The following is an 18352-nucleotide window of genomic DNA, read 5'->3' on the forward strand; positions in this document are numbered from 1 at the left end:
TGGTCAATTCTAGCCCAGGCAGGGGAAGGCGGAGTTTGGAAAGGCTTTAATGGGGAAGCCAGCCTCAAGTATGTGATTTCAGAGCGGGTCAACTCCCCATAAGGACAGGGCAGTAAGGAGGATCACACAGGAACAAGTGGACATCTGCTTCCCATACATCCAGGAACCTAAGTCTCACCTAGCTGGGTGACCCCAGGACAATCAACCTAATTCACCTTTAAAATTAGTCCTAGCAGCCTAAGCTGGTTCTGACACCCAGGGGTTAAGACAGTTTGGATGGTACCAACTTTTCTATGTCATCAAAACAGAGAAATCCCATGCTAAGGACTCCTAGTGGCATTGCAGCCCCAACAGAAGCTCATGTAAGCGTCTCAAACTGAGAGGAACCTCATCCCCAGGGCACATAAAGTAGGTTTGGTTTATACCCTTTGGGAGAAGCCAGGGCCATTCCTGCTTCAAAAAACAGCCTGAAATCCATATGAACTATTTTCAGAAAGAACAAAAGCAGTGCACATTATTGCTACAGGGTAACCAGCATGAATTTTCATCTGACTTAACCTAAGGGATAAACCCTCCATACCTCTCATTTTCAGCCTCAGTCACCATGTATTTTGGCAAGCTGACACTGAATTTCTGTTTCTTGACAATTAAAATGAGTTCCCAAATAAAAGAGGAACTGGAATTTAGAAACATAGCCAAGGCAGAGGTTTCATCTGCATTATGTCATCTTTAACTCCTTGGAAAATTAAGATTTACTATCTCTAGCCCTTTTGTTTATGCTACCACTCAACCCTCATACCAAAAGGTTGTCCTCAGACTTCTTTGGGTCTGCTCTGTGTAGTTTATCTATCGTATTTCTTTACACTCCTTTGGTGTAAAACAATTAACGCTTTTTAAAAGGGTAGAGTTCCCTTCTGCCGGGGACAAAACTAAAGGTTAAATCTTTATCCAAATAGACATCTGGATATATGTCAGCGCTGTAAAAACACCTAATTTGGATTCACATTAGATAACTGCTTTTTCAACCAAAATATTACTGAGTTATAATTCGTATTTCTCCCCAAACCTCCTCTATTAACTCTAAGAACCCTTTCCTCTCTCCCTGCTGATACCCAGTCTCTGGGCTGGACTCTCTGCTCCCCTGTTCTCCCTAAACCTTGAGCAAAGTCTTTCCTTTCATGAGGATCAGTAACAGTCATACGCCAAATTCAACCACCAAAGCAAGTAAACAAGTTACCTATACTGCACGGAAGCAGCTTCTCATTTTTGAGAACTCACAGAAAATATTAGAAGACAAACAGCTTCCATTTTACACAATGGCCTTTAGGATATGCAGCAGTAATAGACCAAAATGGTTAAAACATCACATTTTCTACAGAACTGAAATCTGGAATAGCAAGGAAAATCGTCCCTTGAGTATACTGACTCTCTTTTTAAAGAAGGAAGAGTCAAACAAATACTTCCTCCCTGCCTCCCCATCTCCCAATAAAAATAATACTCACATCCTGCCATTTCTGATCTTGTTCTTTTAATTGTGACTTTATTTTCTGCATCTCCTCGTAACGCAGCTGACGCAAGTTCTGAGTATCCTCTGCGCTGACATCACTCATGGACTTGCTCCTACGACAAAAATACCCATGGTAACCAAGGTTCATGTGACCGGATTTAAGGTAAAACTGGAAGGCTGGGCTTATATTTGGAAATTCCATCTAAAATTCTGCAGTACTACCTAGATGCTTTCATGATAATATCACAGAAATAGCACTACAGAGATAAATGGTGTTTTTCCAAAACGCAGAAACAAGAGCCTAGCACTCAAGTCAAGCGTGAATTCTTTCACAAAATGGCTAAATGAACCCTGAACAAGTCTGAAAAAATAATCCAACGTTCATATTTAGGTAGTCGACGCAGAAAAAGATTACTTTAGGAAAAAAATAATTATTAGTCCCTAGAATCACCTGTCTTTATTCTTCTATCTCCCCCAGAGATAATCTTTTAAGGTTTGGCTGCCTTTTCTGAGCACTTATTAAATAATTTAACGATTACCTGATATTTTCTCCTCAAGTTCAATACCAGGAATAAATGTGCCACTGCTTCTCAAAGATTCTATAACATCTGCCCCACTACTGCACTGGGCTTGGTCTCAAAGACCACAGGTGGTTTCCAATAGCCAGTTACAATATAACCTCTATTATAATCCTCTTTTTTGTTAAGGCAGCTTTCGTTTTGTCCACGTGTGACCCCTGCCGTGAGGATGTACTGCGGGGTAGGTCTCAAAGAGCTCAAGCTAGGGTAGTTTGGGCAGAGTGGGGTGCCTCCCATGAGACACATGTGCTGTACACGCACACAGAAGGGTATGGTGAGCTACACCAGAGAAGGGAGACTGAGGGAGGCCTCCCGGAAAGAGAGGTGTCAGATCTGAACACTGAGTAGCAGCTAGGAGGAACGAGAGAAGAAGAGAGAGACACAGAGCTTTGGAACGTGGGGTGCCCAAAATGTTCTTTCTTACCAATCTTTCAGAATTTTTTTTTCATTGTAACTGACTCCACTTTTAGTTATTTAAGTAACTCTCCCTCTCCTTCTTGAGCCCCTAAGTTTGCCTTCCCCAAGATTTTGCCATCACCACAATTTTTAATAACATGCTTGCCCTGAGTCAGCTCAGGAATTCAATTACATTCTCTATGCAAATGACTCCCCCAGATCCAAGGCCTAGGACCAGTCTCTGACTCAATTCCAATTGCTTGTTAAATAAACTTCTCTGCGTGGATATCTCCAGCCACCGCCACCATAAAAGGATCAATGGAAATAATACCTAGAAAGGATTTTGTAAATGGTAACTTACTAAACACATGGTTATTGTTGATGTAGCCAAACTCAATTTTGTCTCCAAACCTGCTTTTCCTCTTGTCAAGGATGCTACCTGCCCCCAATTACCCACATTTGAAACCGAAGAACCATTTTTCACCTTTCTCTCTCCCTTCTCCCTAGTTCTCAAGTCCTCTTATTCAGTGTCTTTTTCTTTCCATTTCTATTGCCAACACCCTAGATCAGAGCACAGTCAACTCTTACCTAGACTTTTTAAAAAGCTTCTTAAATTATCACCCAGGCTCCAAATCCAGTGAAGGTCTCTCCTGAACTCTTCTCTCCAACTTAGAAACCCTTCACCAGTATATATGCCTTTTTAAATGCCACTCATTCCTCAGGATCCCTGCAAAACTACAGTCTGGTTGGGTGTATTCATTCTCTGCTTAGAAGTCTCATGGGCAACTCAAACTTAACTTGACAGACCAAAAACATGGTCTCGCATCTTCCTCATCTCAATATAAGCCAACTCCATCCTTTCATATTATGGGCCAAAGATCTTTAAGTCATCCCAGATTCCTCATTCTCTTATACATAACTGATCCCTCAGGAAATCCTGTCCCTCTACCTTCTAAATATATCTAGGGGCAACCACTTCTCACCACCTCCACCATTGCCATCCTGATCCAGGCCATCCTATCGCCTGCCGGGATTATTACAATAATCGGTCTCCCTGCTTCCACCGCTTCCTGCACAACAGTGTATTCTCAACATAGCAGCCAGAGGACCTTTTTGAAATTGCACTCAGGTCGTGACACGACTCCACTCGGCACCCACCAGTTTCTTCCCATCTCACCTGAGTTAAAAGCAGGTTCTTCCAAGACTTTCAAGGTCTGACATTACCTGGCCCCTTGCCTACCTCTCTGCTCTTGTCCCCACTGAGCTCCCCTTCACACGCTCTATTCCAGCCAACTGGCTTCCCTGCTCAGGCCCAACCTCTTGCTTCCCTCCCTGCTCTTCCATCTGCCTGGAATGCTCTTCAACCGAATATTCACATGGTTTATCTCTCACTTCCCGTCAGCTGCTTAAATGTTACCTCGGGGTTTCCTCCCCTGACCACCCTACAAGAAGAGCTAATGCCCCTCTCCCCTGACTCACATTATCCCGCGTTTTCTCCATAGCATTTATCATCATCTGAATTGTATGGTTATTTACACATCACCTGCCTCGTCCTGTAAGATTATAAAGCACGAATTTTGTCTGATTTGTTTGCTGCTCTATCACCAGCGCCTAAAAGAGTGCCCAGTCCCTGGTAGGTGCTCGTAAATGTCCTAATGATCTAGATAATCTTCTCCCACTTTGATAAAGTCTTCCTGCAAAAAGTGATGCTTTAGTTATACCACTCTCGTGGCACTTAACACTCAGCATTACGTAATATGTAGCGTGCACGCATGCATGCATGTTTAGCTTTCCTCCCTCACAAGTTCACAGGCTGCCTGGAAGGAAAACACATTAACACAGCACAAGGCATGCAGGACACACTCATTTAACATCTGTGGTAAGCATGAGGTATGTTTTGCCATATTTAATCATGCAAAATAAACTAGCTATAAAATGTTTCTAATTTTGTAAGAAATTGTGGCTCCTCCCCAAAGTTTTATACAGAAAGCTTTATAGGATTTATTCAAGAATATTAAGGAATTACATATATGAGTACATATATGAAATTATATATTGAGCTGTTAACATCATATATAATTAACTAGGTATGACTATATAAAAATCGTCATATGATTTGAGAATATAAACTCACTTAAGTCATAACGGCAAAGAATAAGGCTATATGAGCTAATACAATAACAGACTCACTAAAAAGAAAATTTTTTCAGGACCAAGGTATGAGGGGAATCTGGATGCCCAACACATGAGGTTACATAAATTCCAGAACAAAATTGGAAATGTAAGTATCTTAAGTAATCTTTTGGTGGGAGGAAGGCTGGACAGTTTCAACTGGCCCAGACCCTTTCAGCCCTCACCCTCCTGCACTATGAAACCTTAACATGTGTCTTTTCAGAAAACACGGTATCACCATGGGCAAAGGCTGCATCACCCTCCCGGGAGCCCAAAGCACAGAGCCTGGCACACAGGAGGTCCCCCCAATATGAACAAAGTGAGCCAAACAATGGCTAGAGTAGACAAGTCCCTGTGGAAGGCAGGAATGTGAGCCCCTTGTGTTCCCTGGGATCGATAAAGTTACCTCTAGAAAGCCTGGCACATTCCATACAGGCTGAGCCAGGAACCAGAATGAGACAGGAAGTAAGACCCAGCAGAGGCACCAATTTTCACTCCCACCTAACGTCACTTAACTTTTCTCAGCCTCAGTTCCTTGTCTGCTAAGCCAGGAAGGAGTCGTTAGGAGAAATAATGGGTCAGGTTATGTCGATGGCATTTCAATAACCATCTGGTCCTATACACCAACTATTCTTATTAAGGCAAATATGATCATGAGAGATCTACTGAAAACTAACTCCCAAAGCAGTTTCAAATTAGAGAGGTCTCCCCAGGCCACACTGATAAAATCGAGAACTTTTTGAGTGTAGGAGTCTTTCAGCCAGATCATGAAGAATTCTTTCCTTCCTTATCAGAGTTAACAGCATAATATTAAACTTCTGAGGGCTTACTGTGTGCCAGCAACAACTACCGAGCAGTCTCCATGGATTACCTCATTGTACGAAACCCTAGTCTGATTCTAGCAACTCAGGAGCTGCAGGTCCTTGGGAAAGCTGTGGCATCTGATTCTCTTTCTCCACATCTCTAAAATGCACATAACACCTACCTGTCTACCTCCGCAAACTGAGATAAGCACCAGAGATACTCCCAGGAAGACTGGGAAAACTTGAAAGGACTACACAGCTCTAGAATGTTTTGTAGAATGAATTACTATTCACTGGCAAATAATTCCCTTGCAGTTCATTTACCCTTGTATTTCCTTATTTGGAAAAGCTCCAATTTAAAACTGCATTTGGATTTTTCCCCAAAAATACAGGTCTATCATGTTGCATTTTCAGTTGAATAGAATTTTTTTTTTAATAGCATGTAGGGTGAAGAGAGAAAGAAGGGGAAGTTTAAGAAAAAAGGAGTAGATTATAAAACAAGATCACTAAAATCTTATTTTCTTTTCCCACAGTGCAGGGACTAGTGTTACGATGAGTATTTTTTTAGAACTCAATCTCAGGAAATTTATAGATGAATATCTAGGAATTAAGGGATCAAAAAGGAACAACATGTAGCAAAATTTCCTAAATATAAAATCACCGATAACCTTATATGGCAAACAGAAATTCCATGATGCTAAGTTTGGGGTCCCCAACTTTCAAGGGAAGATAAGAATATACCTATTTATGCACCTCTAAATATATTTCCATTAGGTGTTGTAGGAATTCTCTGAGGAGTCATTAATGCTAAAACTAGGGTAAGAGGCTTTAGAATTACCATAAATTATAATGATAACATAAGAGACTTTTTTAAGACTTTCATAAGAGGTTTAGAGTCTAAATAAGTGTTTCTCTATAGCCACATTATTGACATTTTGGGGCCCGAAAATTATTTATTGTAGGGGGCAATCTTGTGTACTGTAGGACATTTAGCAGTATCTTTGGCTATAAAAGCACTAAATACCAGTAGCAACGTTCCCCTCAACCCACCCAATGTGACAATCAAAAATGTCTACAGGGACTTCCCTGGTGGCGCAGTGGTTAAGAATCCGCCTGCCAACGCAAGGGACACGGGTTCGAGCCCTGGTCTGGGAAGATCCCACATGCCACGGAGCAACTAAGCCCGTGCGCCACAACTACTGAGCCTGCGCTCTAGAGCCTGTGAGCCACAACTACTGAGCCCGTGTGCCACAACTACTGAGCCCATGTGCCACAACTACTGAAGCCCACGTTCCTAGAGCCGGTGCTCCGCAACAAGAGAAGCCGCCGCAATGAGAAGCCCACGCACTGCAATGAAGAGTAGCCCCTGCTCGCTGCAACTAGAGAAAGCCCGCGCGGCAACGAAGACCCAACGCAGCCAAAAATAAATAAATAAAATAAATAAATTTATTAAAAAAAAAAAAATGTCTACAAACATTGCTGAATGTCCCCTGGGGGCAAAATCTTCAGAAAGTAACTCACATCAACTTTGTTTTTCCTTCCTTTTTGTTGTCTTAGGTGTCTTACTGTTCTACGGAATTTTTTGGCCAAAACCCATATGTAAAATATACGCGTCTTAGTTGTCTTTGATTACAACTTCACCTTGAATCAATGTTCATTTCCTGTTGATACTGGCAGTAGACTTAATGGCTTAATCATATTACTAAACTATAGCTATATACCGTTACAAATTCTTTGTCATTAACAGCTTCTGCCAAGAGGCATCGTAACCAAATTTTCAAATGTCACAGAACCATAAGACAAATCATGCAACACAAAAGCACATGTGAGAAAATGACTGCCACATACAAAGCATCTTACTAAAAATAAAGTGAGAAGTGTTAAATGCCAAATAAAAAGCAAGCCAGAAATGAACAACCTAAGCCTGCAAAAGGTGATGCACATTTCTCTTTAACCTGGTTCTTACCAAAAAGAAAGCATTCATGTTATAGGCAGTTATTTTCCCATCACAGGATGTTGAGCAATAATGATTTTTCCAGGTAAGTATTCCAAGCTTGACAACATACACGATGTCCAGAGGAATATCACCCAGAAATATCACTTGTTTCATGTTTATAATCATTTACAAACATGTTTATAAACATGAGACGAATTCTAGATTAAATGTCTATACTCAATCCAATTTAAATCTTTTTTGTTTTCCTGCAGATCAATTTAAGAAAAACATTGGTAACTGAGAGAATTTTTTTTAATCCCAAATAATATATTTTGATCGCAAGTGGTCTAAAATGCACTTCAGTTTTCTGAAGATATATCTGTATTACTTTCCATTATTTGACAAGTCATGCATTATTCATCAGTCTCCATTTACAGACAACCTTGCTTTATTTGTGTTACCTTGGCAGTAACCGGCATGGGGAACAGCCTTTAAAACAAATAGTGTACTATGCAAGCAGCAATCTTGAAATGGTCTACAGAAGGCCTTTGCTGCTGCTGGCTCCGGCCCAGGAAAACCCTTAGCTTGCTGGGCCTCAGCATTTGGGTTTTTCTCTTCTTTTCTTAACCCAGTCATACAGTGCGTTCCTAAGAGGAAACAGGTACAGCTGTACAGGTTTACATTCGCATGAAGCACTTGTACTCAGTGTATTCGTATCCCCTTTAAGAAAAACAACCTGCTTACGTTATAAAGCCTTATTTACCAAAGAAAATTCCTCTGAAAGTTATCATTCAAAATGCTTGATACTGCAAAGGTTTGTTTATCAAGTTAAAACAGCTTTCCCGTGATGAACTGAGATTAGCAGATGCTTAAGCGTCATGCTAAAAACAGCCTTGCTCACCCTCCCTGATGGAAACGCTTTAAGCACACGTGAGGAACTGGATAGGAGATAATGTGCCTTTGCACGGCACACTTAAAGCATGCTGGGAGCCTGATTTTTAAAATCAATGGCTGAGAAGTACTTGAAATTAGTTGCCCGTCGCTCCTTTACATCTTTGACATCTAGAATGGCTATATTGCTTTAAATAGTAATTTTTAGTACCTTCCAAGATCTCCACATTATCAAAATTATCCAAAGCTATCAAAATTAGAGAACCTGGGACTTCTCTGGTGGCACAGTGGTTAAGAATCCGCCTGCCAATACAGGGTACACGGGTTCGAGCCCTGGTCCAGGAAGATCCCACATGCCACGGAGCAGGTAGACCTGTGCACCACAACTACTGAGCCTGTGCTCCAGAGCCCGCGAGTCACAACTACTGAGCCCGCGAGCCACAATTGCTGCAGCCCGCGCAACCCTAGAGCCCGTGCTCTGCAACAGGAGAAGCCACCGCAATGAGAGGCCTGTGCACCACAACGAGGAGTGGGCCCCCCCCTCGCCGTAGCTGGAGAAGGCCCGTGCGTAGCAGTGAAGACCCAACGCAGCCAAAAATAAATAAATAAATTAATTAATTAATTATTTTAAAATTAGAGAACCTTAGAGATGAAAAGGCTTAGACAGATTTAAATATTTGACACACTTAAATTTTCTTCTTGATCAAAAAGTATTAGCAGTTAGGGTCACAAAGTTACAGAAAGTTTGATATAAAATATTAAGATGTAGCCAGCTGGTTATTCTGCACTAAGAATGACTAAGTCTACATAGTGTGTACTAAAAGTAAAGAAGTATTTATTTTAACTCAGTTATTCTAGAAAGGGAAAATATTTCCAGAAAGTTATTTTTATCGTATTTTATGTCTACCAGGTGACTAGAGTTAAACAACAGGACAGTCGCCCTTCCGTATCCGAGGGGGATTGGTTCCAGGATCTGCATCCTCAGATACAGAGGACCAATGTAGACAAAAACTGGGAATTAGTTATAAATATAGTCCTTGCAGCTATATTGGAAACTACCAATATTTTAATTTTTTTGCAGTTTTGGAAGTCTGATTTGCCTTTATAATACAGCCATGTTATAAAATTTTACCCTAATCAGGAATCTTGAAAATGCTTCCAAATCCTACTAAGGGAAGACTAATGCCACTCACCATCCCAACTAACAAAGCTCCCCTTGAACTAAGAGTATACAGATAATGCCAACTGCATGTATTCCAACCTCAAAGAAAATGCTAATACTCTTTTTCCATCATAGATAGTCTAAAACGTAGTTATTTGGGCTTCAACATCCAGAAATGAGAGGTTTGGTCTATGCAGCAATCAGATACCGAAATAAATACACCTAATCTCAGGCACGTGTTTTTGTGACTTTTAATCAACTCCTTAAGAAAAAAAAAAGGACCTGAATTTTCGACTTCTAATAAAACAAACTGTTGCTGTCCTATAGGACTTCATGCACTGGGCACTCAGACAGAAATATTACCATTTGGCTGCAGAATTAAGAAAGATTTCCCATTTTTTAAGTCTCATGCACAGCACAGAGCACCCCCATTTAGTGACATGCCAGGATAGAAGTGCAAGGACGTATTACACAAAGGACAAACAAAACGCAGATTTTTTTTTTTACTTTGAACCACAAAACTTACCCGTTCTCACCATAAATCTTTTGAAAGAGTCTAAGGAATCAGAAAACCAAAAATTAAAAGTCATTTTTTCTACTTGTGTTAGTTTCTAAATCAGCATCTTTAAGAGTTGAACTAGAGATGGACAAATCTCAAAAGGTTGCTTCTTCAGTCACATTCTTGATCATGTCTCAAAATCTCACTGATCTCATATCTCAAGGAATTCAGATTAAGATAAAGAATTTCCTGATTTCCTTTGAACCAACAAACCCATTTTTAAAAAAGCTTCCTGTTGCCAGGAACTAATAAGTTAGATTTAGATCTACTAATTTCATTTAACCCAATATTTGTCGATCCCAAAGTTCAACAAACTGAACAGTCATCAAAACAGCAAGTTGCATAACACATAAATGCAGACTCATGATCAAAATGGCCATAATTACATATACGTAAAGTGTAGCAGACAGCAAATAACATTCATGCATTTTAATAATGTTGGCACTGAACTTTAAACCATAAATTTAAAAAGTCACACATCGATAGTCCAAGAAGTCTAGGTCAAAATCAAATATCAAAATCAAGTTAAATGAAACTTGCAATGCCATATTTTAAGGGAAATTTTTACACAAAAATCATATACTCTGAAATATGAGAAACACATAAAACCAAACAACCAGACTGTTTCAGAAATGCCTGGACGTGAGACTAGAAGTCTGTAAATATAATTGGAAAACATTTTCGTGAAACGTCAATGTGGCAGAATAGTATCATAGTCATCCTTAAGGCCAAGGGCAACATTTGTGTATACACCTTCTTAAACAGGTCTCAGAGAGGTGATGTTGAGATGTGCAAATATGGAATTGCACTTTTTCCACACAAAGACTAAAGGTCTCTCAAAGCAAAATCAATGTTTTACAGGATGCTTCCAAATGGCTCATGACATGCAGAGCTGGGCAATACGATGCCACTTTCTCACACAAGGGAAGTCACACAAGACCATCCATGACAAGCAAATCCTTGCAGAAACACACTCTGACCTCTCCACCATCAGCCGCTTCCTGTGCCTAAGCCTGCTGGCCTCCCGGATGGACTCCCACTTCTGTAAGTCGGCCTCGCTGCAGGGACCAGGGGTGAAACTGACTGGAGGTACAGTAGTTCCCAGCTTCCAAGATTGGATCTTACGAGCCAACATGTCGTCTTTCTTCTGCCTACAGGAAGGAACTAACACTCTACAGCTATTACTTTTTTCTTTGGGTGGGCATGTCCTTTCAAGTACACAGAGAAATTTTGCTTGAATTTCCGGAGGAAGAGTCCAGGGTTCGGGGAAAGGGACTGGCTGATATCTATCTGGGGCTCCCGACAGAGGCACCTCTTTCTTCCGTGCTGGAATGCGGCGAACAATCATATCATCTTTTTCTAGGTCTGGAAGTACAAGTTCACCTTCCCTACACTGCAGAATTATATCTTGCTCTACAGGATCGTCTTGCCCAGAAAGCCTTCTTAAGTCTTCGAAAGCCCGGAGAACACATGGGTTTGCATGGAAAGCCCCAGTCTTTCTGACAAAGAAATCATCGTTCTCTAAGTCAGGATCCAGGGCTGGCATCTCCAGGTCATCTGGTCTATATCCTGGTGTATAAGAGAGATTCTTTCTGCGTGTTATGAGCCTTGGGCCAGCAGTGGGATCAATTCTGATATTTGTTTCAGAGGACAAGATGTCATCAGAATATGTCTGGAGGGCCTGAAGTAATAAAAACTGACTGAAGCATAGAAAAGAAAAAGGAAGGGAGAATCTTATTAAATTTGGGGAGAAAAGGTAATTAGGTAGCAGACCAACTAGCCAGTCACTGTGGGTGAATTATTTTAGGGGGCCATGGGAGGGACTCTTGCTGGGAAGAAAGACTAGCATTTAATGCCGTAATCCATGACTCTCCTGGATACCATTTAAAGGAATAAGAGCAGAGTGTATCTCTCAGTGGGCACCACTGAGGCCAAGTGATGGGGCCAGAATGGGAAGAGAGTGAAGCTCCCTGATACACACAGTGTTCCCTTCCACCCCTTCCTCATCCCATTGGCCACAGCGACCTAAGTCCCCTCCCAGAGAAGCAGCAATGATCTTGGAAGGTTTCAAGAGCTGAGCAAAAAGCACTTTATGCAACAGGCACAGGTAGTCAGCAGATTAAATAAAATGCTCTGAAGCTTTATTAAAGACTGATGAATCTTTTCTTTGCATTTTCCCATCAGTCTTGCCTGTCCCAGTGTCTGTCTATAAGTTATTTCCTTTCTCCACAGCTCCACACATAGCGCAACTGTAAAATTAGGTCAACTGCCTTAAAAGCCTTTTAAAAACGGTTTTCCGCCAAGAACTGTCTATGCCACATGTAACTATATACTCTCTTGTACGTGACTGTGCTAAAGAATATTTAATCCTATAGAATTTCAAGCTCACATGCTTGTACAGAAAGCATGATGTCATATGTTATGCTTTTCTAACTAAACATTAAGTGCCTAAGTGTTCATGACTCAGCACATCATGGTCAGAGGTTAAAGTAGCAGCAGAAGCTGGCACAAGGGTCACAGGCCAGACTCCAAGCAGGCGGGCTCATGCAGGCAGGTACACCTGGGCTCATCCGAAGCACCACTGGCTCTCCTGGCTGCATGGGTGTCCCGGGAGTTTCTGGCCCATTTCTTAGCCAGTTCCAGCAAGAGTGAACATCTTTGACAGTCGCTGTCTAGCCTATGATCTGCTTTTTGTATTCTACTAAAAACGGCGGAGCTTCTGTCAGAGCCTGAATCCTCATCGTCAGAGTCTGAATTCCTTCTACCGTGGAGTGACATAGAGAAAGGAAAGAGAAAAGAAGACAAAGAATTGGAGAACGATGCAACTAAAAATAACGTCAAGCTCTGGCTATGTAGAGGACTTTTTAAGATCCAGATCCTAAAGTTTAAATTTAAACAGTAGTGTTTTCAGTTAGCAATTCTACAGACGTTGAAGGGAAATTAACCTCTCTCATAAAAAGCGCACATAGAATGTACCCAGTCAGGGTACTGAATGGACAGCGGAATAAAAGAAACATGCACAAAGACAAACCTGAATCCCTGAAATTCTTTATACCATGGTTTATAAGTTTCCCTTTTTATTCGTTTCCAGTTCACATCTTCTGGGATCCAGCATTTGGGAAGAAACTGATCAAAAGCATTCCCTGGGCTTGGCACGATTGGGCTTAGCTTTCGCACATAAAGATCATCCTTTACAGTGTTGGGTATGCTTGTCTTTTCTTCTGCCTCTTCCAAATAACAAGAAGAGTCTGAAGTTTCTTGTACTGTTGGCCAGTTCTCCACGTTTGTGCCCCAAGTTCTCCTCTCGTTACTGTTCAAAACATCCAACCAGTTAAGACACTGCGTGAGCAATTTGTGACACAGAACACAAGAGGCATGCTTTCTGTCTCACAAAGTTTACACTGTGAATGCAGACAATTAGTTCCCATTCTCATCAGTCTCATCATTCCAGCTCCTACAACAAAGTTAAGGCATTATAATAGCATCTCATTTTAATTAGAGAAGAGCTTGATACAGAAGGGCCAAAGACAATGATAAAATGTGTTAAAAGAGAGAGACAAATTGCAAACCATCTGGGGTGTTACTTTACATATTAAAAATCAAGAGCATAATAGACATTCCAATCCAAAAGAAATTTTTCTGACCTCGTCATTCTGTATAGCCCAGTGGCTAATGGGTCAGCAGGAGAAAAGATTGGTGAACAAGACTTAGGAGAGATGCTTTTCGAGATGAAACCCTCGGGCCTCTTTTTCATTTGGAATCTACGGTTGGCTAAGTCATCCAAGACTACATCCGGCAACCTCCGTTCCTCCTCCGAGTCTGATCCACTCTCAGAACCATACACCTCCTTCTGATAGGAAGCTGGATTCGAAAAATCATGCTTTGCTCTGCTGATTTGATGGGAAATTAAAGGATTTTTTTTGTGTCCACTGAGCTCAGTCAACACAGAAAAGAAAAAAAAAAATGGAAGAAAGCAACACAGCAGAGCTCACAATGAACAATGTAAGTCGTCCAGGAAGCTGAAAGATAACCAGTGAGCTAAAGGCATGCGTCTAAAAAAAGAACCGGCAAATCATACGCTGACATTCTAAAATGGAAGAAATCTCTTCAAGATACGGATGACTAAAAATATAGGTAAGTAAAAGAAATATTTCACTAATGAAGTTTTATGTTATCTGTGAAATACATTTTTAAGGACCATTGCTTTTTACCAAATTTAAATATCCCGGCAAATTCACAAAGCAGACTGAATTTTAAAATTCAACAATCAGCTCGCATCCCAGTACCTTGGAAATGCTCCATCGGCTTCTATGTAGACTGGGCTTGCCCAGCTTCTTCTGTTACCCTCATTTTTGTCCAGCTTTTTCTTCCTCAAGGGCGCCGGCACATAGGATGGCTGTCTACTCTTGTTGGGTAAAAAGCGATTGAATGGTAAAGCAGACTTTGGTTCAACAGCCGAAATCCTTCGATATGACATATCATCTTTATTATGGTCCTGCATTTTGAATGTAAATTCAGAATCTGTGTCACTTTCACAACCTATTAAAAAAAAAAAAAGGCACAAGAATTTGCTTTACTCTCCAGATTACTCGTCTAACTGAAACCCACACAGCCTGCCTGCTTTTGTCTTTCCCTTGGAAACCCAGTGCTCTACTGCTAACTGCAGGGAATATTTTTAGAAATTTGTCATGAAGTTGTGATAAGACCCATCAGGAGGAACTTGCTTTGCATACTGGCGATGCATGCAGTACATTCTTTCACTGTTGCACATTCTAAGCAGAAAAAGTCCCGGTTTATGGCTGAACCCCTTTTCTTCCCAGTCTTCCTTGCCCTCACAATTTTTCATAAAATTTGTTGATGGAATACATGTGAATAAAATCTAGCAATCAAGTCAAAGATGCCTAAAATGAGATCTGAATGTAGCTCGAGGGAAACTCAGTCATTTAAAATAAATCACGCAGTCATCCAAAATTTCTGTGAGGCGAGAGACAAGGGAAGACAAAGAAAGAGATGCAAAAACCACAAGATCACAAAGAAGTTTGATAGATCCTGGTGAGACCCCTATGAGCAAGAATCACACATTACATATGAGGTTGGACCAAATGACTTCTAATGTCCCCCCAAAATATTAAGAGAACGCAGAACTCGAGGCTTTTTCTGACGGTGGTCACGGAAATATTGGGAACCTTGTATTTTGATTCAACATCATTTACACACAAATTTTAAAGAATACACTTTGATACACCTCAAGGTCAGATAGATACAAACGCTAATCTGTTCTCAAAAAAAAAAAAAAAAAAAGTCAGTCTGTTCTTTTAAATACACGGGAAGAAACGAGGGTACTAAACATTACAATAGATACAATATAGATACGATAGATACAAGCTTCAGCTGCCTCCCAGTCTGCCCTTTTCTTCCTGCCTCTGTGTATTTGTTAAGAAACTTTGCAAGCTGTTGCATGCTTCCCGCCAGAGCTCTCAGAGGCTGGCTGTGCACAGTACCTGAGGACCTGGGAGCTGTGGGCTCTCAGCAGGAGCACACCTGCAGGGTAAACCTGAGCCAAAGGCAGTCTCGTCCCCTCCCCCGTGCCTGGCAGGAGTCTACAGTAACAGAGAGGAGCCTACAGGAAGCGGTTGAACACACAGCTAGGAGACCTTGAGACGGGAACAGGGAAAGGAGAGTCATGGCAAAAAACGAGGAAGTATAGCAGCTATGACCAGAAGGATTAATAGTCAATAATCTCGCGCTTTGTTTTTACTGCCTCCTAAATTTGTACATTTTTTGAAAATAAGAGAGAAATGTCAAGGATTCTTGCTAAAATTTTGCACATGTGAAATCTGTACAAAAGATCCTTCTACTTTGGAATTTTTTAAGCTACTTTTTTTTTTTAAGTCCAGTACAGTATGCTGCAGAGTAGGCAAATATTCTTGATCTGGTAAGAGATATGGATGAAAAATGCCACCTGCCATATCAGTAAACAAAGGATATTGCGGCCATCCAGCCAGCAGCCACTGCACCTGTCCCCGACTGTGCACCCTGAGGGGATTCAGGATGGAGAAAAGCAGGCTACTCGCCCCATATAGTTAAGGTGCATGGCAAAGGAATGATTTCAGTGAGCCCAGACTCTTTCATCTTTCCATACATAGGAAAGCTTGAAATTCATTAACTTGAGATGTCTGGTTTTTCTTTAATTAACAGTAACCTTTTGATGTTCTGACTACCTGAGTGAGTTGTTTTTTGTTTGTTGTTTTGTTTGTTTTGTTTTACAGACTCCTATTTATCCCGGCTCCACCCTTACCTCTTCAGAGCAGTCCCTCAGAACTATCTGAGACACTGTCTTCTGGGCTTAAGTCCTCAGCAAGTCTGCTGAATAAAACATAATTCTCAACCTTTAGATGGTGTTTTTGCTTTTTTTTTTTTTTCAGTCAACTGAGGCTTCATATAAAACTAAGGAATGTGACTTTGCAGTTCTGTTAACCTAAAAATATTATCATCAATATTATACTGATCATCAATTTGGGACTACAACCTGGTAGGTAGCAGAATTTCAACATACCGATCACAAAAAAGTTTTATCATCCTGGTGGCCCCCAGGATTTTCTTTTTTTTTTCTTCCTTAGTTGTAATTACCAAGTCTTCACTTCCACCCTCTTCAAACACGGTCTGCAACTCCTTTCCCAAGATCAGGAAGCAGCGTGACAGTAACCCCCTCTGCTTTTCCTCACAAGGACCAGGCACCCAGCCCAACAAGTATCTGAGGAGAATGCTTCAAGTCACACCACTGGACCACTGCCTTTGAATTGACTGAGTCTGTATACTCCCACATGCCTTCAATACGTGTCCCTTTTATTTTTGTTGGTCAGATATAAATTTAAACATCACATGTGTTAGGTTCTTCAGTCAGGACAAAGTAATATAGTGGGTTGAGAATTTCAACCTCTGCTTTTACAGCTTTAATCACTCAGATGAATTATGAACTCAGGTTCATTTCCTTAAAACGATTATAAGAGTCATCTGGGGGGCTTCCCTGGTGGCGCAGTGGTTGAGAATCTGCCTGCTAAAGCAGGGGACATGGGTTCGAGCCCTGGTCTGGGAAGATCCCACATGCCGCGGAGCGGCTGGGCCCGTGAGCCACAATTACTGAGCCTGCGCGTCTGGAGCCTGTGCCCCGCGACGGGAGGGGCCGCGACAGTGAGACGCCCGCGCACCGCGATGAAGAGTGGCCCCCGCTTGCCACAACTAGAGAAATCCCTAGCACAGAAACGAAGACCCAACATAGCAATCAATCAATCAATCAATTAATCAATAAAAAAATAAAATCTTTAAAAAAAAAAAAAAAAAAGAGTCATCTGGGCTATGAAAACATTAAACCTAGCCAGCAAACAGCCAACAAATACAGCAGTAATTGTAAAGGTTAACTCAAATAGCCATTCACTTTTTAAACGTTTAAATGCCACGACTACTCAAAAAGCTAAAGAATTTGGGGTTTTGTTATAATATTTGTTGATTCATTTTATTTTTGAAAAACAAATTCATTGTACTTTGCTTTTATGTAAATTTACATTAAAAGAACAACAGCAAATAAAGGTTGAATTCTAGCTAATGATTGCATGCTGAAGCATTTAGGACAAGTGTAATGTTCTCTGAAGTGCCTCAAAAAATAAGATGGATAATTAGTGCATAGAGAATGAGAGCTTGGTATGTGATAAAGCAAGCACAGTAAAATGTTATGGTAGAACTAGGTGGCAGGTACATGGGTATTCATGTAAAATTCTTCCAACTTTGCTGATGTTTGAAATTTTTTATAATAAAAACATTAGGAAAAACATTTAAAATATAAAATAATAATCAAAATAAACAAGCAAAGTAAACTCTCTAACAATCCAGCAAAAACTCACAACCAGAACTCTCAATTTTTCATGCTGATGGTGGAAGCACAGAAATAGTTCAAGAAACTTCACTTGTGGTTTCAATCTAGTCAATTTGAATTGCGAAAGGCATACAGTTAGAAATTTCTGACACCACCCGATAGCCAGAGGAAAAAGACTTGCATTTAAATAACAGATTTGACCATAATATTGGGATTTTTGAAAGAAAGTTCCTTCCCACAACAGAAAGACTTTCATTAACATGTTCCTTTCACACTTGTCCTGGGTTTACTCTGACCCTGACAGATGCAAAAGATGTTTTCTAACACAATGCCAGTGTTGTTACTTAATCAAAGTTTAGCATAATATTCTATCATGACAGATATCAATCATTTCTTTTCTTAGAGATAATTATTAAAATATTTTCCTGTTTTTTCTTAGAAGTTTTTTTTTTTTTAATCTTTTGCAGAAAAGTAAGAA

General features: G+C 40.6%; 1 protein-coding gene across 16 annotated transcripts in view; it reads right to left on the reverse strand.

Moving 5' to 3' along the window:
- Positions 1 to 18352, reverse strand: part of LMO7 (LIM domain 7) — a 199087-nt gene that overhangs the window by 38473 nt on the left and 142262 nt on the right. For 5 of the 16 annotated variants that reach the window (XM_057532795.1, XM_057532793.1, XM_057532792.1 and 2 more), the window contains exons 8-14: positions 14291 to 14543; positions 13649 to 13894; positions 13036 to 13314; positions 12565 to 12765; positions 10985 to 11704; positions 9972 to 10001; positions 1503 to 1620 (exon numbers count right to left, since the gene is read on the reverse strand). In XM_057532795.1, coding sequence (XP_057388778.1) covers positions 1503 to 1620; positions 9972 to 10001; positions 10985 to 11704; positions 12565 to 12765; positions 13036 to 13314; positions 13649 to 13894; positions 14291 to 14543 — 1847 coding nt within the window. The remainder of the gene's footprint in view (positions 1 to 1502; positions 1621 to 9971; positions 10002 to 10984; positions 11705 to 12564; positions 12766 to 13035; positions 13315 to 13648; positions 13895 to 14290; positions 14544 to 18352) is intronic. The other 11 variants (XM_057532799.1, XM_057532798.1, XM_057532804.1 and 8 more) reach the window with 9 other exon arrangements.

The sequence above is a fragment of the Balaenoptera acutorostrata genome, chromosome 18 (assembly GCF_949987535.1).
Source record: "Balaenoptera acutorostrata chromosome 18, mBalAcu1.1, whole genome shotgun sequence".
Lineage (NCBI taxonomy): Eukaryota > Metazoa > Chordata > Mammalia > Artiodactyla > Balaenopteridae > Balaenoptera > Balaenoptera acutorostrata.